The 22,823-nt window shown below is 56.2% G+C and overlaps 1 protein-coding gene across 2 annotated transcripts; it reads right to left on the bottom strand.

Annotated features, from left to right (window-relative positions):
- Window positions 1–980: 980 nt before the first annotated feature.
- LMOD1 (leiomodin 1) lies at window positions 981–22,603 on the bottom strand. Of its 2 annotated transcripts, none has more exons than XM_075115294.1 (3): window positions 22,192–22,603; window positions 2,744–4,483; window positions 981–1,836 (listed from the first exon to the last, which is right to left on the bottom strand). In XM_075115294.1, the coding sequence occupies exons 1-3, from the start codon at window positions 22,450–22,452 to the stop codon at window positions 1,810–1,812; spliced, it is 2,028 nt and encodes a 675-aa protein (XP_074971395.1). In that variant the 5' UTR covers window positions 22,453–22,603; the 3' UTR covers window positions 981–1,809. The 2 variants fall into 2 exon arrangements, with proteins under 2 accessions (XP_074971395.1, XP_074971396.1); XM_075115295.1 differs by lacking the exon at window positions 22,192–22,603 and adding an exon at window positions 13,600–13,710.
- Window positions 22,604–22,823: the final 220 nt, after the last annotated feature.

Raw genomic sequence — 22,823 nt, 5'->3', positions numbered from 1 at the left:
CGGTGCACCCCCCCAGAACCCTGGGGCGCCGCCCCCGGCCCTGTCACCTCCGGGTGAGTGGTGGGTGCCCCTAGGGGCAGGAGCGGGTGGGGGTGCGGGTCCCCCTGCACTGGGTGGCCGCCTGCTGGGGATGAGGCGCTGTCCTCCTGCAAAATGCCCAAATATAGGCATTTCGCCCCATTCCAGGAGCCACTGCTCGGCCCCGGAGTCTGTCCCCTTGCCAGTGGGGAACCCCCCCAGGGGCCACCCTGCACCCCAAGTCCTGCCCCAGCACAGTGGCCCCATCCCTGTCATGCCCTGCAGGCTGGGGGGACCCCTCAGCCCAGTTCTGCGCGACCCTGGCAGGGTTGGGGTGACCCTGGGGGTTTTGGGGTGTCTGTGTGGCTCTAGGATACCCAGCTGTGGGTGTTTGGTGGGTGCAGGGTGTCTCATTGGGGGAGGGGGTGACCAGGGAGACCCAGGTTGGGCTGTTTGGGTGGCCCCAGGGTGCCCAGTTTGGGGTGACCACATGGCTCCTGGGTGCCCCAGTGCGCCCAGTTCAGGTGGCCCTGAGGTTGGGGCTGTGGGTGCTGGGGGTGGGGTGAGGGGGCCGAGCCCATTCCCAAACAACCCCTGCGCCCGCCCCCCCCCAACCGCGCCACGGTTCCTGGGGACCCCGGGGTGCAGCACCGGCCCTGAGGCGGGGGGAAGCGGTGGGTGAGCTTTATTGCTGATGCAGTGGCCGCAGCCGTACAAATCGCGAAGGTGGCCTCACGCTGGGAAGGTGCAGGGGGTTGGGGGTCGCGTAGCCCCAAAACTCGCTTGGAGGAGGGGGAGTTGGCGGGGGAAGCATCCCTGCCGGCCCCATGCCCATGGGTGGAGTTGTGGGCAGGGCTGCCGGTAGTACTGGTGGCATGGGCAGCTGCTGCCACATGCCACCTCCTTGCTCTTGTCCCCCCCCCCCAAGGGATCCCACCCCACTCTCCCTGGGGGACTATATGGTTTCTGCGTGGGGGGCAGGTGGAGGGGGCCGGTGTAGCATCAAGAGGTGGTAGGTCAAGTAAAAGAGGGGGGAAACCCCACACCTAAATTGGGGTGAAAAGCCAAGATTCCAAAATGCCCCCGGATGGGCTGGGCTGCAGCATAAAGCGCGCCGGGGGTGTACACGGTGCCCTGAGCCCCCCACTCCTGGGTCCATCTCCTGCCCCGTCTCCTCACCACCTCTGTCCCCCCTCTCCTCCCGCCACTCCCTTCTCCGACCACCCTCGATTCCTCCCAACGTCAAGCCTGCACCCCATAAGCCGGCACCCCACTGCTGCACCCCATAACTCTCCCGGCCACCCGCGGGAGGCAAGCCGTGACGATGACCTGGCTGTCCCCTGCCCCTCCAGAAAGCAAGGCTGGGAGGGCACCTCTGCTCACCCCAGGCTGGACCACCTCGGGGCCCTGATGGCAAGCGGGACGGAGGGTGCTGAGCCCCTTCGGCACACTCTGAGGGGAGCTTCCCGCAAGGACCGGCTCTGCAGACCCCTCCTCATCCTCGGTATCTCTAGGCAGCCGGACGGAGCTGGGCATGGTGCTGGCAAAAGAAAGAGCTTGAAGGCTTCACAACCGTAAAAATAATAAATACGTCTTCCTCCTGCACTGCATCGAACGGCCGTGCTGGCCCTCCTCAGCCCGGCCCTTCCTCCACCCGTCCCAGAGAGATCGCTGCTCCTCGGCCTCGGTCACTGCAGGGTGCCAAAGGGCTTGTCATGGAATCAGTCATGAGAAAGGCAAGTGTCCTGGGGTCTGCCACGCCGGGCTGCGGGGGGAAAGCCGTCCCGCTCCCTACTGCAGCAGCTTCGGCACCTCCACCTGCCAGAGAAGACACCCCGTTACTGGGGGGAGCGGGGGCAATGACAGGGGATGCTGGAGCGGCCCAGGGCCCTGAGCAGACCCGCCGTGGCGGAGCTGGGCCTCTCTCTCCGTTGCTGCTGGGGATGCTCAGCGCTCCAGGGACATCTCTTCCTCTTGGCCAGGCTGGTTGTCCCCATGCTCCAGCTCGTGGGCACGGGGACACAACCCACCCGGGGCGAGTGAGATGTTTCAAGGCATCATGCTGGGACCAGCGGTGCAGACGCAGCCTATGTGGCTGCCCCGGGCTACCTCCCACCCCCAGGGGTGTGGGCTCAGCCCAACGTGGCAGCAAGAGCTCGGTGAGCTGCTGCCCTTGGGAACCCCGCTCTTGCCTGCACAGACACCAGTCCATGCAGGTGGCTGCGAGCTTCCCTCGCTGCCTCTAAGCTTCTTTTCTGCATGGGGAGGTCCTGAATTTCCATCCCCCAGGGTTATAGGTTAAAGCTGGCTTCTTCCTTGTGTCCCAAACTCTTGAGCCAAACCTGACTGCTGGAATGGGATGGATCTGCCCACCCCAGGGGCTCTGCCAAGGGGTGGATCTGCCCCTGTCATGCTCTTTGCCAAGGGATGGATCTTCTCCTGTTGGATGCTCTGCCCAGGGATGGATCTGCTGACCCCACCTGCTCTGCAAAGGATGGTGCAAAAGGATGAATCTGCCCGCCCCGTGCGCTCGGCAAAGGGATGGATCTGCCCCTGCCACGTGCTCCACACAGGGGTCAGGACCACGGACGCTCCCTGCGCCGGAGAAGGACAGCCCTCACCTCTCCACCACCCGAGTGACAACAGGCGTGACCTCAGGTCTCAGCCCACAGACCAACCCCACGGGTGCTGCCCGGCGGAGACCCCGCCGCGGCCCTGCACTTGCCTTCTTGAGCTGTTTGAGGTTGCTGGAGCGGATGGCTGCCAGGAGCTGGTCCCGCGAGTTCTTCTCCTGGATCGGCAGGACCCGGTCTCCCAATTTCCTTTGCGTGGCCGGCGAGAGTGAGTTCCTCAGGTTCTCGTTGATCAGTGGTGGGGCGAGCGGAGGTGGAGGTGGGGGCGGCGCAGCAGGCACCCCCCCTTTCTTGGGAGAGCTTTTGGGGGAAGCCTTGGGGGACGGCTGTGGGGATGGCTTTGGGGATCCCTTCGGCAAGGATCCGGTTTTGGGCACATCCAGGAGATCTTTCTTCTCCCCACGCTCCTGTGCCAGTTTCTGCTCCTGAAGGCGTTTCTGCCTCTGTTTGTCCATGTTCCGGCTCAGCAGGTTGGTGACTGTCATGCGTGGTCCAGCCAGCTCGAAGTGGTAGCCCAGCTTCAGAAGCGTGGTGTTTTCCTTCAGAAGCTTGGCGATCTCCATCTCTGTCTTCCCCCCGCAGATGTGCCGCTGGTTGTGGAAACGCAGCTCCGTCAGTGTGTTGTTCTGCAGCAGTGCCCGGAAAATGGCCAGGATGCCTTTGCCCGTGATGTGGTTGGAGTCCAGGTTGATGCTCGTCAACACCTTGTTGGACTTCAGCATGATGGCGATGGCGAAGGCCACGTGGTCATCGGCACGGGTGTTGGCCAAGGCGAACAGCTTGACCACGGTGTTGAACTCCAGGGCCTCAGTGAAGCGCACCAGGGTCTCATTGTTGATGCAGTCCGAGTTGTTCACGTTCACTTCAGTGACCTCCGCATCGTTGTTCTTCACCTTCTCAATGAGCTCATCGAAAATGCTGGAGGCTTCGTCATCCTTGGCCTGATCTGGGGAGCTGCCGGTGGTGGGCTTGGAGGGGCTGCTCTCGGCCGCTGCCTTGGCCTCCTGTTTCTCCTCCGCTGCCTTTTCTGCCGCTGGCTGGGATTTCTCCTTGTCATCTGCCTTTGATTTTTTTAAAGCTGAAGTCTTTTCCTCTTCTTTTTTATCTTTTTCTTTCTTATCTTCTCCCTTTGTGTCTTTTTCTGCCTCTTTCTTTGACCCTGAACTCTTCTCTTCCTCCTTTTTCTCCTTTCCTGTGCCCTTCTTCAATACAGAACCCTTTTCTTCTTCCTTTTTGTCCTTCCCTGCATCCTTCTTTGCTGCTGTGCCCTTCTCTTCTTCCTTTTTATCCTTCCCTGTGTCCTTTTTTAACACTGAGCCCTTTTCTTCCTCCTTTTTATCCTTCCCTGCATCCTTCTTTAATGCTGAGCCCTTTTCTTCCTCCTTTTTATCCTTCCCTGCATCCTTCTTTAATGCTGAGCCCTTTTCTTCCTCCTTTTTATCCTTCCCTGCATCCTTCTTTAATGCTGAGCCCTTTTCTTCCTCCTTTTTATCCTTCCCTGCATCCTTCTTTAATCCTGAGCCCTTTTCTTCCTCCTTTTTATCCTTCCCCATGTCCTTCTTCAACATTGAGCCCTTCTCTTCCTCCTTTTTGTCCTTCCCCATCAGCTTCTTCTCCATGGCTTTGACTTTGTCGTTGATAGCCTTCTCCTCTTTGGTCTTGGTCTCAGTGTTAGCTTTAATTTTTGGGTCTGTTTTCTGAACGCTTTCTTCCTTTTTAGAGTCTTTCCCCACTTTTGTATCTCGTTTCCGAGCCAGGTCTTTGGAAGGAGCTTCCTTTCCCTTTTCTTCTTCATTCTTAGCTCCCTTATTCTTCTCCCTTGATCTGCTTTCCTAACAAGAGAAAACCACCAGGGTGTTACAGAGACTTAGAATGATGGAATCAGGAAGGTCGGAAAAGACGTCTGGGATCATCAAGTCCCACCACCAACGCAACACCCCCAGGCCTCCTAAACCATGCCCTGAATTGGCACGTCTACACGGTTTTTGAACCCTCCCAGGGACGGTGACCCCCCCACCTCTCTGGGCAGCCTGTGCCAGGGCCTGACCGCTCTGGCAGGGAAGACATTTTCCCTCATCTCCAACCTAAACCTCCCCTGACGCAGCTTGAGGCCGTTCCCTCTCATCCTGTCACTGGTGACTTGGGAGCAGAGACCAGCCCCCCCTCACTCCAGCCCCTCTCAGGCAGCTGCAGAGAGCGAGAAGGGCTCCCCTCAGCCCCCTCTTCCCCAGGCTAAACCCCCCCAGCCCCCTCAGCCGCCCCCCAGCACACCTGTGCTCCAGACCCTGCCCCAGCCCCGCTGCCCTTCTCTGGACACGCTCCAGCCCCTCAAGGCCCTTCTTGTCCCGAGGGGCCCAAACCTGAGCCCAGCATTCGAGGTGGGGCCTCCCGGGGGCCGAGCACAGGGGCCCCATCCCTGCCCGGCTCCTGCTGGCCACACCAGGGCTGACACAAGCCCGGGGGCTGGTGGCCTCCTTGGCCACCCGGGCACTGCTGGCTCATGCCCAGCCGGCTGTCAGCCAGCACCCCCAGGGCCTTCTCCGCCAGGCACTTCCCAGCCCCTCTGCCCCAGGCCTGGAGCGTTGCCTGGGGTTGGTGTGACCCAAGGGCAGGACCCAGCACTTGGCCTTGTTAAACCTCACCCAGCTGAGCTCGGCCCATTGATCCAGCCTGTCCGGGTCCCTCTGCAGAGCCTGCCTGCCCTCGAGCAGATCAACATTTCTGCCCAACTTGGTGTCATCTGCAAACTTACTGAGGGTGCCCTCGATCCCCTCATCCACATCAATGATAAAGCCATTAAACAAGCCTGGCCCCAACACTGAGACAGATGCCTCTGACCTCCACACTCGCCACCCTCATCTCATATCGCCAGTTGTGCACCTCTGTCACAGAGGAGCAGCCCAGGCCCCGCGGGGCCGCACCGCAGCCAGAGAAGATGCGTGGGAGGATGCAGTCTGGTCTTAGGAATGTCTTAGGTTATGTCTATGAGGGATGAGCTGCCCTAAACTGGGCATTTATGAGAGAAATCTGGTGAGGGCATCATGAAGTGTCCCCAGGAGGCATCGGGGAGGTGCCATGGGGGAGCACGAGGACAGCTAGCACTGCTCTGTGCTGTGGCAGGGGACAGACCCACGGCCACAACTCTTCAGGGAGGAGAGTGATCTGCCCCAAATCACGATGCCTTATCCCTGAATAGAGGCCAGAGGCTCCTCCATCTCACCGTTGGTGATTCAACACTGCACATTCACACACTGCAGCCCGTGGCTGGGCTTTGGAAGAGGAAAGTTTAACCCAGCCGAGGTCCTGCTTCCAGGGGAGGGTTCAGCTTCCGAGTGCCCCAAATGTCGGCAGAGCCCGCAGGACCCAGGCATGCCGAGGCCCTGCTGCAGCTCTCCAAGGCACCTTCTCCCTCTGCCTCCAGTCTTGTCCCAAAGGGCTCCGGAGGTCTGCGGGATGCCCTCCTTCGTCCCCAGCAAAGAGGCAATAACCTAACAAGCAGCATGATGCACCTCCCTGAGGAGACTGTGCTGTTTGCCCCCTTCCTATCATACCTCCTACGAGCTACCCTCTTTTTAAACACCTTCTTAACCAGGAATGGATCTAATGCCCGTACCTGTGAACCCCAGGTGCTTTCCCAGCTTTCCTGAGTGGTTCCCAGCTGGGTGCTCTGCAGCTTCGCCCCGTCCAGAGCCCAACACGCTTCCCGCGCTGGCCTGGGCGTGTGTGCAAGCAGGGGAGTGTCCGCAGCCGGTGACACGGGTGACACTGCTGATGAAGCAGTTGCACCCAACCCTGGGCTCTCTGAAACTGGCCTCCTTTTAAATAAGTTTGCATTTTTTAGCTCCCTGCAGAAAACCAAGGAAATGGGAAACCGGCGTTCATTGCTTTGTAATGCCCAATGTTTTCCCAGCACGTCTTCCAGTTTTCAAAGGTATCACAGGAGGGAAGAGCTTAACTGGGGTTGTCTTGAGGAAGGAGGCAGATTTTGCCCTGTGGGTTAAGCAAAGCGGTGTCACTGCAGCTGGCACCCCCTTTCCCTGTCCCGGGATCTCCCCACTTCTCTGTGCCAGGAAGTCATGCAGCAGTGCCCTGGACCTCCTGAGTTTCTTCTTTTAGCTCCAGGCCAGCTCATTCCTTAGTGGGTCGGCAAGCATCAGCGCTTTCATTCTGTATATTCACTCTTCAAAAGCAATTTTTGCCTTTGCTTTTATGTTTATCACCATGCCACTGTTGTGTTTGTGGGTCTTTGATACGCAGCGGGATGCTTAGTCTGGCTTTCAACCCTCCAACGCTGACCTTCAGGCGGTGTCCGCATCCTCCCTGCATGCAGAGGGATGCAACCCCAAGACTTGACTTGATGGCTGTTTTCTTAACAAACTACCTGTGGCAGCAAAGGATTCTCCTCTTTCCCTTCATGCTTTAGGGCCATTTGGTCGTTTGGCTTTTCTCAGACATTTCTTGTGTCATTTTTGGTACTTTTGCCAAGCATCTGAACTTTGCTTATTGCTTTGTAGTGTGGGACATTTTCCCAGCACATCTTCTTCCAGTGTCCAAAGGCATCACGGGAGGGAAGAGCTTAACACCCGTGGCACAGCCCGTGCGTGCATTGCTCCAGGACACAAAAAACGCCTCCTTGCAGCCTTCACCTGTGGTCGATGGGGCTGGGAAGAATCTCCCATCAGCATCGTTTTGACTCGTTCTGCTTCTGCAGTCAAAGCCTTTGATGGCAGGCCAGCGCACGCAGCCTTCCAGCCTGTCGGTTTTCTTATGGCACCGGATTTGCTTCCTCGTCTGCCTGGAGAGACGCAGGCCCAGACCAAGGCTTTGTTACAGCAACACAGCAAGAGCAGGGCACCGGCACAGGATTCACCTCCCTGAACATCAGATACGAGACGCCTCCACTCCCAACAGAGATGAGCCAATGCTATGAACGATAACTGAGGGCAGATGAACCCTTGACATTGAGACCAAGTTTGCTGTGCAGGGGAGGATCCTACTGCAAAGTCTGGCTCTGGATTTGGCAGTTTAAACTCCTGCCCCTCGCAGCTGACCTGGCTGCTCTGGAGTGCCTGGCTTTGGCAGTCTGGCTCGGCTCTCCTTGCCAGCGGGTGCCATGGGGTTTCTGTCCAGAGATGAGCAGAGGGTGATGTGCTGAGACACTGCTAGCTGGGAGCCCGGCCGCAGAGCCACGGTTAGGTCAGGCTCAGATCTATAGCTGCAGAATTAACCTGGGTGTCCTCAGCTTGACCACAGCGATGCTGGTGACCTGACAGTGGTGCTGGCTGCAGGAGGAAGAGGAAGCGTCAAGGTGAGGGTCTGGCAGAGCAAGTGTCATCCTTGCTGGGGGGACTTTAGGACTTCAGAGAAAGAAGTAACAAAGATGCCTCTGGGAGATGCAGCTGTGATGCCTTTACGAGCTCACTAGACCCTCCCAGGGCTAGGACAGCACTGTGGCTTTGCCCAGTGCCTTGAACCCCAAATCGGAGCCCAGAGACCCTGGTCTGCAGCCAGGGCTGGCCATCTCCTCCAGAAGATCACAGAATCACAGAAGCCCAGACGGTGGGGGTTGGAAGGGACCTCTGGAGATCATCCTGTCCAACCCCCCTGCTTGAGGAGGCACACCCAGAGCAGGGGCACAGGACTACGTCCAGGAGGGGTTTGAATATTCCCAGAGAATGAGACTCCACAGGCTCTCTGGGCAGCCTGTTCCAGCGCTCTGGTGTCCCGGCCATGCTCTCTTCCCCAGCCCAGGCCCTGCTGGTGTCCATGTCGGGGCAGCATGCAGCTCTGCATTCCCAGTGCGTGGCTCTGCTGGCCCTCGGGGATGGCTTTTTTGTGGAAAGAACTGGCCTGGCTGTGAGCGGGGCAGCCGTGGGGACTGTTTGTACCTGGCGTATAAACAGATGCCATCTGGGACGAGAAAGCTGTTTATTTAGTTAGGAGATTTCTTGGCTCCCCTGCACAGACCTAAACAGGCGACAGAAAGGCATATGCCAGACCCTTACAGAGCCCGTCCACACAGCCCCTCGCTGCTGCAAACCCCAGCGACCAGGGACGGGGGGCCCAGGGGTGCCCTGGCGCCAGGACCCCCCTGTCCTGGGGGCTGCAGGGAGCAGGCGATGCCACTTCCTCTGGCTCCGAGCCAGCAGCCCTGCTCACCAAGACGTGCCATTCCCAGGGCTGGGACAGAGCGAGGATGCTCGGTGACATCCTGAAGCACCTCGCTGAAGGAAGAGCCACGTCTGCCCTGGCAGGAGCCTGGGCAGGGAGGGTGTGGGGGATGAGGATGCTGCTGCCTCACTCTGTGCCCCCAAACCCATGCCCAACAGTGCCTTGCAAAGGTGTTTGGGGTTATCCCAGGTTGGAGGTTTCTTGAAGGTACCCTCGAGAAGACACAGTTGTCCCCCCCCAGGGCTCTGCAGCCTTTCTGTGTCCACAGGCTGAGCTCTCCTCAAGTCAGAGCCAGCAGCCTCATCTCCACACCAAGCTCTCCAAAAAGCCTTCTCCTTCCCAGCTTGAGCACACACTTGTCAGTGGGGAGCCCTGAGTCTCCCCTAAACTCCCTGGGCCATCTAACACCAACCAGAGCAAAGGCTTTAGCAGGAATGAGCAGATCTTGCAGAAACAGAGGAAAACCCTGGAGAGAAGGACCTACGACATCTCCCATGCTCAGAGAAGGCAATGAATTTCTCCAAACAAGATGAAACCAGAGCAGAATAAGGTGAGTAGCAAATCCCTGCTTAGTAAAGCTGCTGGGGGTGTCTTGTTAGTGTCATTCTCACTAAAATATCCATCCATGGATGTGTTGCCACATGTCCAGGTGCTGCGGCGTGGGGCAGGTCTGTGGGAGGAGGGCGCTGGAGCCAGGCAGCAGGACATGGGAAAGGAGCTGGGGGAAAAGGAGCCAGCTGTGTCCCCGGGCAGGGGCAAAAGGGAAGGCAATGGCTGTGCAGCGACCGGCTGCGGTGTGACTGTGCCCACAGGCAGCGCTTGCAGGATCGCGTGCATCCAGCAAAGTTGGGGTGCGCTGGAAGGATCCTGTCAAATAGCTGCAGGCTATTGCAGAAAGCGCAAGAGGTGAGAGGTGTTCAAGCTGTTTCATTTAATGCAGATGGGGCAAGAGCTGCCTTGATCATGGCACCCCAGTCCCTGCTGGGGAAGGCCCTCTGCAAGCGCCTCGCTCCAGCAGCAGCAGCAGAAGAGGAGGAATCAGAAGCAAAAACTTGCAGGCAAGAAACCAGATCTGTGTTTCTAAACCCAAGAGTCGCTCTTACCCACCTGCCACTGCCTGCATAAGAGTCTCCGTCCCTTGGTGGGGACTGGGGACATCTCCAAAGCCAGGTCAGAAGCTGCTCTTGGCCCTTGCCAAGGCCATGTACATGCCCAGGAGGGAGCGTGCCTTCATCCCCTCCTGCCTTTGCACCCATCGGCGTGCTGTGCCACCCTGGCTCCACCGCAGGTGCCAGCCCGTGGTGGTGACACCAGCCCAAGCTCTGCTCACTGGTGGCCGTGCAGAAGGGCTCGCCTCCGGGCTGGAAATAAAGCACGTTGCTTGGGCTGTAGCCCAGCAGAGGAGCCGCGTGGCAGGCTGAAGCAGAAGGGGAGAGAGAAATGCATCCTTCCCCCCGGTGTTGAAACCCTGGCTGTCCCCGCAGCCACCAGTGCACCTTCTCCTGCGGCCCAGGCCACCAGCCAGGCTGGCTCCATCTGCAGCAGCCAGTGCCAGCCCTGTACCTCTCCATTGCCATCTTGAGTCCTGCCTGCTCGCTCCTCTCTGCTGCGCTGACATATTTACCTTGGATACCTAGAAACCAGTGCCGCTGCACCCCCTCCTCTGCCATTCCCTCTGCTGTAAGCATGATTATTAGGGGAATATTTTTACCCAGCGTGTCAGACCTTTAAAAATAAGCCTAATGAAAACAGCCTGGTACTTGGCTGATTAATCACCAGTGTTTTGATGAACTGAAATGCCTTCCCGTTTCCTCTAAATAGACTAAAATGAGTATTGCCGTTGCCTGTTAGCATTTGTAACCCTCAAACCCACTCAGATGTTTCCTTAAAAGGCAAAGGCGACTGGGAACTTCTTGCCTGGAATCCGAGCGTTCGCAGCACCGCTCCCGAGCTGAGCAAGGGCTGGGGCTGGGGCTGGAGCAGCCGGTCGAGCCGGGTCCGGGTGGGAGCGGAGCAGAGGGGCTGCCGAGATCTGCTGTGGGCGGGGGTGATGCGATGGTGGAGCGAGGTTCTCGCCTCCTGCCCTGAAAGCCCCACAGCTCATTTTGGGGTAGAAAGTCGCTGCTTGGGTGGTAGGTATCACCCAGGCTGTTTGCTCAGCACAGGGATTGAGAGCTGGTCACCCCACAGTGCCCACAAGCAGGTTTCAAAGAGAAAGGGGAACCTGCTGGAGAGAAGGGGAAAGGATGGGTTACCCAGGCACTCGCAAAATCTGTACCCAAGCTGGAGGGAAGGGGCATTTTGTGGCCCAGCTGCTGCTGCTACATCAGTCCCTGGCAGAGGGGACATATGGAAATGCATTTGTAGAAGAAATATCTTGCCTTTGGAAGGGGCCAGCTTTCACCAGCCTGCAGTTATTTTCAGAGACGTGTCCTGGGAAGAGTCCCTCGTGGCCTGGACCAGCAGGCTGAACATGTCGCCCCGCCACGCTGGCCGTGCGCTCGGCTCCGCCAAGGAACAAGATGTAAGGGTGGAAGCCTCGCGGGGCACGTGCTGCCGAGCAGCTCCATGCCGGCTCCGAGGAGCTGTGCCCCATCTGGGTGCAAGGAGGGCTTGGCTGAAAGGGGGAAGCCAGAAGAGTCCAGGATGGCTCCTCTGCGAGGGTCACTGCTGGGGGCTTGTGGCACGCTGTGCCCCAGGAGGAAACAGGGCTGTCAGCAGAAGACCTCAGGGCCAAACCTCCACCTGCAGCTCATGTGAAAATGGCTCCAGAAATAATGAACTCAACCTCCTGGCTTGTCACTGACTCGGTCTCTAATGTCATCTCCAGCTCTGGTGGCCTCTGGAAGCCAACGGTGAGGCATCACCCCCCAGCTGATATAAGGAGAGCATCAAGAGCACAAGAGGGGAAGTCTGAGCAGGGATCAGGCCCACCCCAACCACCAGCTCTGCTGGGGAAGCCGGGGTTAGCTCCAAAGCCGGGGTTAGCTCCAAAGCTGGGGTTAGCTCCAGCGTGGCTGATGGCTCCTGCTGTGGATGGCAATGGGGACATGGGCTTCACACACCCCCAAACAGCGGGGCCTGGTACTCGCCTGCGTGCCACCCTGGGGATGTCTGTTCTTGAGGGATATGAGAGGAAAACACGGAGCAAAGCGAGAGGCAAGTGTCAGAAACTGCCCACGCATGGAAATTGCCCCTATTCAGCTCCGTCGGTTGAGCTGCACGACGGCTCGTGGGCACAAGCCTTGTGCCTGCGCTCTTGCAAGCACCAAGGGTGTGTCACCGCTTGTAACCAACCTGCCCTACACCAGCGCACGGCCCTCCTAAAGCCAGATGCAGGTGTCTGCTGAAGGACCATGGGACCAGCTGAACTTAATTGATCCAGGAATGATTTCAGCCACACAGGGTAATTTCCACATGTGCACCGGAGCCCATGAGTCCTCTCCTTGCGGCTCTCTGCCTCCCTCCTCGCCAGCAATTCCACCGGCAGAGCTGTTTTGGTGTGCTGGTTGCCTGGCACATGGCTTTTGCCACCAACAGAGACCCTCCACCCAGAGCCGTGCTCCTTCCAAACCAACCAGAATCCCTTTGGAGCTGTAGGGCTGGGGGATAAAATCCAGGCCAAGAGACTGTCCCTTTCTCCCAGCCTCTGCTGGGGTAATAAACTTCTCCTGCAGCCAACAGGACATTTTCCAGTTCATCTCTTGGCAGGCCATGGCTTAGGCAACAGGTACCCATCAGCAAAGCTCCATCAGTCCCAGGCAAATCCTGAGTGACGGAGGGGCTTTTGGAGCCGGGAAGTGGGGAAGCCCCAGGGACGACGGGAGACCAGGAGAGACAGCTCACCAGAACCTGTTGGTCGGCTGGGGGCTCCCAGACCAGACTGGCCAGAGAAGGGACCTGGGTTTGGTTATTTGACATAGGGGTTTTAAGCATAATAATTATGCCTAAACTAGTTATGCCTAAATTAGTTATGGATCCATAACTAATGGGCCAATCTGGTATCATTGCCTGAGAGGTTTCAGTCTGTCCTACTACATGCTGCCGAGCCCTACAAAGGTCTCCAGAGCCACCAAGAGATGCTGAGATCAAACCCACAGCTCTAACCTTGGGCATCTGCATCATCCTGTGGAGACGCCTACCCCGTTGCGTGGGCTCTAAAGGAGCCCTGATGTCCCCTCTGCCCTGCCCAGCTACCCCAACCCCCAGCCAGAGCTGTGAGCGAAGCACCAGCACCCCACCACCCCTCATTGTGGCCGTGGGTGAAGGGGGCTGAGGGGGCTGGGCAGAGGCCATGTGAGCTCCCTGGGGACAGGGGTGTCCCCCGAGACTCTCCCACTGCTTGGAGAAGTCCTTTGAGGTGGCCAGTGGGTGAAGGCAGGTTGTTTTGCACTTGATGCTCCTGGGTATCTGGGTATGCATCGCCATTATGCCCTAGGCATGTGAGAGGGTTGCTGGAGCCAAGCTAAACCACAACAAGCTGGCCAAGAGGCTCCTTTCCTCCATTCCTTGGCCAATTTTGAGTAACCCAGGGACAACTCAGAGCCAAGGACATTCCTGGGAAAAATACTGTGTCCTTGGCTGAGTCCTGAGAGCTGCTAAACCTGGACTGACGAGACCACTGGAGGAAGCGGGTCCACGAGGCTTCTGCTGACCTTGCTTGCCCGAGACAGCCAAGTCCAGATTTACACGACACCCATCCCACCCACAAGGGATCTGGCATTGCTCTACCTGCAGCAGCACCAGAGTAACCCTGCCAAGTCCTTATCTACCTTACCATGGGCTGCTGCGGTGAGACTCCCTGCTCGTGGCTCTCCATACGCCCCGCAGAGCTCTGGCCCCGACGGCCTCCCTGGTAGGACCATTCCCAGGCAGCACGGAGTTTCTCTCTCGGCACGCTTGGATTTTTTTGGCATGAAGCAAGGGTGAAAGGACCTCAGCTTCCAGCACTGGGACGCACGCAGACCTAGCGTGGCCCCCCAGGCCATGCTCTATGTGCTAAAGCCCAGAGCGATGTAAACAACTCCTTGTTCTGTCCTGCCTCAGCTATTACTCTGTTATTTTAATGAGGAGCTCAGTTATTCCCCTTCCCTTCTGCTCAGATCTTCCTGACCCCAAATATCACTGTCTTTTTGCACTTCCCAAGCCAATTTTTTTAAAAACACCCTCCTTCTGAGACACAGTGCTGTTCTCCAGAGACTGGACAGCTTCTGGCCCTGACTTTTGCCTTGCTTTGCCTTCATTGCTGAATTAAGGCAGACAACAAATGTTTCAACTGGGTTTCCTTTAATAGAATAGCTCCAGCCCTTCCTCAGCAACATGCAACCATTTTCCAGAAAGCCCTTAATGCCGCTGGATACTTTGCAAATGGAAACTTTTGTTTCTCTAACAAAATCTGTTTTTAGAAGTCAGGGTTTTTCTCTTCTACCCAACATTTTCCCAGCCCTTTCTCCTGGCACTGCCATGGCTGAACTGGATATTCCCAAGATGAGACCTTTTTGCTGATCACCTCCTCTTCGGCAGAGGTTGCAAAGGGCAGTGAATGTGTGAATGTCAGTGATTCACAGCACGGCCACCTCGCGGCTGGATTTCTGCTCAGAGCACTTTCTGTGGACAGCCCACAAAGAGCATTCCTCAGATTTTTAGGGTCAGAAGAACTGCAAATCAGCTTAGCAAGTCTTAAACCCTATCTCCTGTTCTCTGCGTCACAGGGGGCTGGATGATTGAGAAAGAGGACTCTGGCTCCCAGCCTCCTGGGACTATGTGGAAAGCATCTCCAGGCCCCTTGCTGGTGCAGGTCTCCCACCAGCCAACCCGTGGGACCATCACAGACACCCCATGGTGTCACTGGTGGCCACAGGCACCCGGTGTGGGAGGATGAATCAAGGTCTTTGAAGCAGGTGAGAGGAGCCCCAGACCCAGGAGCTCACCTGCCAAAATCAGAGAGCTGGTTTGCAGGTTGAAACCCTTAAATAACTTACGAGAAACAAGAGCGCTGGCTGCTTGGGCTCCTACGCCACGTGGGAGCTGTGGTCCAGGACTTAATGAGAGAAAGCAGGGCATGCCGGGAGTCGCCATGGCTAGTTCTTAGAAACTGAAGATCCTCCCTGAAAGGAAGCAAACTGCAGCTCCCTTTGTGCTGGGCTGTGCGGGTGCCCATCCCCACGGATGTCTGGATGTCCGGACACACCTGCCTCCTGCCCTTGTGCCCCTGCCAGGAGGCAGGACCGCTCGGAGCCCTCGGCAGCAGCCGGCGGGTCTTGGTGTGAATCCCGACCCAAGTATCGTGTCTCAGCCGTGGGCTCCCCAACCCAACGGCAGCGGGCTGCACGCACCAGAGCACCTCTGTGACCCCGGGCTGTCGCCTCCCCTCTGGCACTTCTGCAGCTCTTGGCCCTGCCTGCTTTCAACCTTGTTTGCACCATGTTCTGGGCAGAGGAAAGGACCGAGCAGGACTCATGTTACTCCACGGTGCGGCCGCCGTTGCCGCTCTCCACGCCGTGATTTCAGAACAAGTGCCCCGATACCTCCTTCCCTGTGAAGTGAGATCCTCTCACTCCACCGTGCTGCGATTCCCACCACGGCAACGGGTGGGCTTGAGTGACACGACCGGTTAATCCCAGCGTCCTGCTGGGAGCTGAGTCACTGAGATCATTTTAGCACGCAAATGATGTCAAAACGCTGCAAGAGAAAGCGATACGTAAAGGATCCCAGCTCTTTCCCTCCTCTGTATGTCTATTTATCAGCTCAACATAAACAGACAGTAAACCTCCCTGCCTGTGGCAGCTCAGCCCATATAAGCTAAACGCTCCAAGCATTTCCACGGATTTATCTGCATCCCAGTTGTGGTTTATGTAAATATAGAACTCAGCTTTTTACTCTTGGTCTTTTTTTCAGACTGACTAGAAATTCAGCTTTTCTTCCCCGCTTGTGCCCTTAGATGGACCTACGAGTCACTGGGAACGCTTTGTGCTGCCACTTGCCCCGGTCACAGCAACACAAGGTTTCTTCCATGGTTTCCCACGGTGTTACAGAAACCCCGATCTGGCCGCGAGGTTCCTTCTCACACCGTTTGCTCAGAAACGGAGTTCAAACCCGGGTGCATTGCTGCCTCGCTTGCTTCAGCTGTTCTCCACGCTGCAGATCCCTCAGTTATCTGTCACGGGATCGATCCTGCTTCTCTTTTTGCCTCGGAGGTCTGTTTTATCGTCTGTTGCTAGCTGACAGCTCTCGCTTCTGATGCTCGTCCTTCTCGTTCCAGGGTTTCAGAAATTAAGAATGAATTTTCCGAGCGCAGACAATGGCAGTTTTCATTTTTGAACAACAAAAGGGGACAAACAGAAGGGCCCTCCTGGGTGGGCGGCTCTGCAGCAGCCTGGGGAGGCCGCGAAGCAGAGCCCATCTGTGGCCTCTTTTAAGGACCAAGTAGGAACAATTCAATACCTTTGGTTTCTTCCAAATTGCGTGACTCTTCTGGATACCCCTGGCTACCGTCTGCGGGAGTAACGCAAAGACCAGGGAGCCACCAGCTCCCTTCCCACCCCACTGTGAGCTGGGTGCTGCTGGAGAAGCAAAGGATGCCCCAGTGCCACCCACCCCCTGCACCTCTTTTGGAGGCCAAGAGCGGAACAACAACTTGTTCTGGTGAGGGAAGAGCAGGCACCCAGGCTGCCAGAGACCTGCCTGGGACATGGTTAAAAGAAAGGCAAGGGCTGGGAACTGGTGAAGACTCTTGGAAGAGAGAAGGAATGGTCTTGGCATATCGACAGAACTGGCTGATAAACAGAACAGCAGTGTTTAAATACATATGTGTTAGTCACAGACTGGTAAGATGCTTAAAGAATGATACAACCACTTCTTTTCCCTTGTTTGCAATTTCCCTTGAGTCTGTCCCAGCTATTTAACCGTAGAGCTTGTTTTTCCTCCAGATATTTTCATGAAAAGATGACGAGCTTTGATAAGAAAATTAAATACTAACTTGTTTTTCCCCGGCGTTGAGGAAGGGCTCATTGGTAGGGATCTCCGCTTGTCACGGTGTCACCCTCCACATATAGCCACCAGTAACTGGATTAAATCCCACACAGTGGCGAGCGTCAAGCCTACATGCGCACCCCCTAGTAAGTCAGAAAGGAAGGCAGGACTTTTTACAAGACCTTCCCGAGGAGTTCGGTAATCCTTATCCACGGCAACAGGACCTGCTGCCCTCTGCCACCAGCATCCTTCTAATGTGCTGCATTTGGGTTAAGTAAACGCCTTCCAAGGTCACTGATTTTCCCCTCAGCATCAAAACCAACCGATGCACGCAGCCGACAGCGAAGAGTGCTTGGGGGCACAAGGCTGTCCCCAGGAGCACCAGGCCAGGCAAAGCAGCCTGCAGGGGTAAGGACGCACGGAGCTGGAGCAGGAGGGTGTCTTGTCCGTGCAGGAGCGCGCTGGGGAGTGGGACGTCCGAGAGGAAGGGGAAAGGTATTGGAAGGCACTCGCCTGAGCCACCTCAGCTCCTCTCGTGGGAAGGGTGTTCAACCTTCAGGAGACAAAAATACAGGGGTCATCTGCACTGTGCACATCTGCCCTGGCTGTGCACATCTGCCCTAGCATCCAGTGTCTCCTGTTCGGGGCCTTCTCCTCCAAGAAGCTGGTCCCTAGGCTTACATGGAATGAGACATCCACCGTGCCTGCAAGCATCTTGCTAAGAGAAGTGGTTCTGTGGCCCTGGAATGAATGCCCTCCACCTGTAGGATTAAGCCCCCGCATGCAATTTCCATGCAATTTCCCAGCCATTCCTGCTTGCAGCAGCATGAAATCAGTGCATCCCCACTGGGAGGCAGGACTGGGGACTCTGACGGGACCAGGGCATCCAGGTGGCCTCTCCTTACAGGTGCAGTTGAGGGAAGGAGGCTCCATCCGCTCCCAGGGAAGGTGCTGGTGCTGGGGAAGGAGAGCACGAGAGGCTGCCTCTGTCACCTGGTGCTCAGTGTTTTGGAGCTACGTGGGCCCTGTGGTGAGGCTGGGTGGGAATCCAAGGAGAGCCAAGAACTGAAGCAAGTGGATTTTGTGGCACGCTTTGAAAGGTAAAACCTCCTGCTATGGATATGGCAGCTGCTAAGGAGCAGTTGTCCACCACACCAGGCAGTCCCGCGGCATGCACGGCTGGTGCGGCGGGGTCCTACCCACGGCGTGGCTCTACTCAGCCAGGTCCCTCCTGGCAAAGGTACCCTGAGGGGGTTTAGGAGCGACCGAATGCCAACGGGAACAACGGGGGTATCTCCAGGCTGTGTATCGTAGTGCCATATACACAGACACCTGCTTTTTAAAGATGTCACCAATGGCAGAGGAAGAACCGCACAAATCCAGAGCAGCTGTCACAAACCCCGTCCCCTTGTAGAGCTCAGCTGTCAGAGAAACCCATCCCGCAGAGACAGAGGGAACCCATCCCACTGAGTCCCAAACCCCTGGCACAAGCAGCCTTTCCTTTTCTAAAGGGAAATCCCAGGCACCATATGAAGTTTTCAAGTGACAGCAACTCCGCTGTGTTCCCAGGTAAATCATCCTTTGCTTAACGCCACTGCTTCGACTTTGCAGTGTGTTTCTAACCCGGATTTCTCTCTCATTATGTCTTTGCCCGCTACAGTAAAGAGCCATGAGCTATTAAAAATAATCTCTTCATTTATCTACCTGTGAATATTAGTTTAACTTTGGTTCCCTTGATACACGGACCTGCAAGAAGGCCTTGTCGAGCGCATCCGAAGAGGGGCACTGTCCCAAGCCCCACTGTTGAACTCGGGGTGTACTTTTACTCGCTAACAATACAAAATGAAGATTAATTAGTTAATGCATCACCAAGATGTGAATTTGGCTCTCCCGTGCAGAGAAGTTAGGGCAAAGCTCACATCTATTTTGGGCTGTTTATAAACTGCTTCCTAGTTACCCAAGTTTGCCCTTTTCATCACTAAGAAGATGTGTTATTATGTAGTTACAATATTTCTAAATATACCCACTCCTCACAATATTTAGAAGGGAATGGGGGTGCCTGGAGCCAGCCCAAGAACAGAGCAATGACTGCAAGAAGACCTGCGAGATGGGCAGAAACCGGACCTTTCCCTTTAAAATATCCTAATTTGCTCTTTGGAGAAGTTCCTGCACATCCCAGCTAACAGACGATGTCCCACCAGCAACTGCACGAAGAAGGGGCAAATGAGGGATGCATGGAGGAAGGAGGAAAGACAGGCGGGGAGAGCGGAGTGCGGCAGCTTGGCTCGGCATGCTGCCGGCCCCGCGTGGCAGCTGCCCCGGCCCCGGTCCTGGCAGGCTGCGGGAGCTGGAGCGGCCGTTGCACGGCGGGGTCTGTGACCCAGCCACCTCCCAGCTTTGCAAAATGAGTTTTAGCAGCAACGATACAGCCCGAGGCGCCGCTGTGGAGCTGCGCTGGGAACTCCCTAACATTTTCTATCCTCAGCATTTGCACAAGGCAGCTACAGACCTATAAACTCTCTGTAGTTCAAGGACAAGAATCTAACCTCCTGTCCCTCGCGACAGAAGAGACACCACAGATGCAAGATAACATCTTCCAGATGTTCCAAAGGCCAGTCCCGCTGGAAGGACCTCCCGTTCCTTCCCTGCCCTTGTGCCCGCGCTTCCCTCCCATGCTCACGCCTCCGCTTCTCGCTCGCAAAGGCTTTGCTTGACGCGTTTAATCAGGGATGCCGGGCACTGCGTGGGTTTGTGATGCGCAATGTTGGGAGCTGTCGAGGGAGAGAGGCTGGATGGACCTCGGTGGGGTGGTGCCTGCGCTTGGCTGGGGGAATGCCATCCCTGGGGGTGTGCAGCCACAACGCCTCTGTTGGCAGGCACAAGGGCTTTGCTGACTGCTGCAAGGTGAAATCCACTGATACAAGAGAGGGATTTATCATCACAGCCCTCAGTGCTCTGAGCAGCCGGGTGAGAGCTCGGGAGCCGTCTGGGATGGTCTGGGTGGCTCCACGTTCTCAATCCATCCTGCAGCAAAACACAGCCCTGCAGCTTCCTCGGATGGAGGGAACCATTGGCTCTGGGCTGGCTTCTGCAATCGCTTCTGTGGTCCAATGATCCCATCCCACCATCCCATCCCATCCCATCCCGTCCTCATCCCACCCCACCCCACCCCATCCCCTCCCATCCTCGTGCCCCATGGTGCAGCAACAGCCCTGCTCCACCACCAGCATGGGCTGACCTGCCCACGCTGCGAGCTGGCATTTTCTAGGTGCTAATCCCAGGTCCTAACAATGCCAAGGAGGAAGGGGTGGAGGATATCTTTTTTCTTGGCCTCCAGGGATTGAAATAGAAGAAGAAAGACAGTTCTGCCATATCCAGTTACTGCAATGCAATCTAACTGGGCCAGTTTCACTGACAAATTTGACCAGCAGCCAACTTGCTTTGTCTTCCATGGCCCAAAGCTACCGAAGTTCAAAGGAGAGCACAGTGAGTGCTTTTCTCAGGACCTCCGTCGCTGCCCTCCCCGCCAGCCAGGGCTGTGCACCCTCTCCCGGGGCACCTCTCCTCCCCCTGCCATCCCTTGCTGCCATCCCAAGACCTCTTCTGCAACACGCAGACACACGCACACTCTCAGGCATCTTCCAAATAACACAGCGTTTAACCAATTTCCCAACAATCTATTTCCGAAAAACACAAATTCCTTCCCTTCCTCTTGGTCAGGGACACTTCCCTGTCCCAATTCCCAGTCGACTCCCCTCTTCCCATGGTTAAAACAAACCAGCATCACTAGTGATGCCAAACACCAGAGTCCCCCTGCCTGAAAAAGCAGCTTTTCCACTGCCAGCTCTCAGTGCTGGCTGCAAGCCGGGGTCACCTGTGAACCAGTGCAATCCCCTGCAGCGCCACTGGGATAACTGGTCTCACATAACAGATTTCCCTTTCCAGGCAGGTTTGTCCTGTAGCACCTGCAGTTCCCCACCACAGGGAAATTTTCCACCAGTGGGAAGATATACCCAGCGCTCTCGTGGCGAGGGGCCCAGCGCTTTCTGTCCCCCAGCCCGTGCCAAGCACTGCATATAGGAGGCGAAGGCTGCAGGTGCCTTGTCCTCACAGCCAGGGGAAAGCTCCCAGGCAGCGTGAGCCGAGCTTGGAGCTTGGAGAGAGGTGGGGGGGAACTGTTTAACCCCTTGTTCGGGTCTTCAAAATAAACCTTCATTTATTTCTCCTATAGCTGCAATTTTCAACTTTTTCTCCCTGTTTTCTCCCAGGCCCCGGTCAGCAGAGGACCCTCCTATAATAAACCCCATACACATCCATAAAAAGCTACTTCCAAGTGGTCGTGGGCTAGTTAGAGCTCAATTACTCAGCTGGGAGATCCAGGGTGCTGCAGGGTGACCTGGAATAGATAAGGAACCAGAGCCAGAGCAATCTCTTAAGAGTGGGATCCACATAAGCCTCTGCTCTGCTTACGCTGCTGATACTCCTCAGCCCTGGCCCATCCCAGCAGATGCGAATCCAGCTTGGGACATGAAATCTGCCTGTGACTACACAGATAAATAGCTCAAGACTCTCCTTCTTTCGCTTTCTGGCTCAGCCTGCCGTGAAAAACCAGGGAAACCAAATGCTTCCCAGCCTCCCACGCAAGAAGCACATACCAAATATTCTTAGTGCAGAGGTTAATAAATGTTACGGAGAAGTGGGATTGGCTCCCACTAAGGCAAGGCACAAAAAGACGAGAGGGACTGGCACGAAGCTTTCTAGCTCAAAGCAAGCTATTAAAGGATTTGCCAGGTGAAAAGAAGGAGATGAATGTATCCAAATCAAAATAAAAGAATGAATTTTAACTGAACAATAAACACGAAACAAATGGCTCGGGGCAAAACCTGCTTCTCGAGGTGATTTCCTCAAAGCAGCTAACTTCTTTTATTCCAGAAGAACCAGAGACTGTTTAAGCTTTTGCACAAGAAGAACTTAAGGGACTGAGAGTTTGAAGATCTCCAAAGGGAAAAAAAAAAAAAAAGGAGGAAAAAGAAATGCAGCCCAAGGGATCGCTGTCACTGCACTGGCCCCTCCAGCCGCCTTCTGGGAGGACCATCTCTGCCCTCAGCCCTGCCAAAGGACGCAGAGCAGAAGCAGAGAGAAAATCCCTGACACCGGCACAGGTTTGCCAGTCACACCGGGATTTGATGAAATCCCCTGTTCCCTCCTGGAGTGCCGGGAGTAGCTCCCTGCCTCGCTCCTCCGCTCTCTACACGACAGCTATTCCTCTTTAGCAAGCACAGCACGCCCTTTCTGGGGCTCGTGTTTTCCATCTTATCCCCTAAAACAGCCCGGCGCAGTTCACAGGTATGCCCCTGCACTTATAGAAACAGCTCAAGCGTGGGGAGAGGTGACTTACGTCGATCGAGTGTTCCCTCTGAATAAGTTTCCTGGTCTCCTTTTCGCAGTGATTGAGCATTGTGTCGCAGTTTTGCGGGCCGGGCGGGGAATTTTCTGTTTGGTTTTTCTGACTGAGCTCCAGGTGGATGCTTCCATCTGCATCCACCACATCCAGCTCCTTTTCCAGCTCTTCCATCTCCTCTGGAGACAGAGTAGACAACAAACTGTCAATATCTGGATCTTCACTAACTTGTCGCCGATATTTGGCCACTTTGGACATCTTGGCTCGCTGGCGAGACACGGTTGCGGTTATGTGTGGTACCCAAGGCAGGAGAAAAAAACAAGAAGCCAAAGCTCCAACAGTTTCCCCCAGCAGCGGCAGGTGCTGAAGTGTTAAATCTCAGCAGCTCTCAACCGCTGCAGCCCGGGATATAGTAGTTACGAAGAGGGGACACCCCTCGATCCAAGAGTTGGCCAATAACAGGGTCCGGACGCAATTTCGGGTGCTGGGAAGCCAATGGAGCCCAGCGGGAGGCGGGGAATGGTGCTATCAGAGGAGCCTGAAACCCGAGGACATTCCAGGGAACCATGCAGAGCTCCATGACCAAATTTAGTCCGGAGCATTTAGCCTTTTAAAGGCAATGGGCCAAC

This window comes from Phalacrocorax aristotelis, chromosome 21 (genome assembly GCF_949628215.1).
Source record: "Phalacrocorax aristotelis chromosome 21, bGulAri2.1, whole genome shotgun sequence".
NCBI classification, from domain to species: domain Eukaryota; kingdom Metazoa; phylum Chordata; class Aves; order Suliformes; family Phalacrocoracidae; genus Phalacrocorax; species Phalacrocorax aristotelis.
This window is presented reverse-complemented; position numbering and strand designations above follow the sequence as displayed.

Coding starts and splice junctions, on each gene's coding strand:
- LMOD1 (XM_075115294.1), bottom strand. CDS start 22,452: ATGTCCAAAGTGGCCAAATATCGGCGACAAGTTAGTGAAGATCCAGAT. Junction 4,484..22,191: donor AGAGGGAACACTCGATCGAC/GTAAGTCACCTC, acceptor TTCTCTTGTTAG/GAAAGCAGATCAAGGGAGAA. Junction 1,837..2,743: donor ACCTCAAACAGCTCAAGAAG/GCAAGTGCAGGG, acceptor CTTCTCTGGCAG/GTGGAGGTGCCGAAGCTGCT.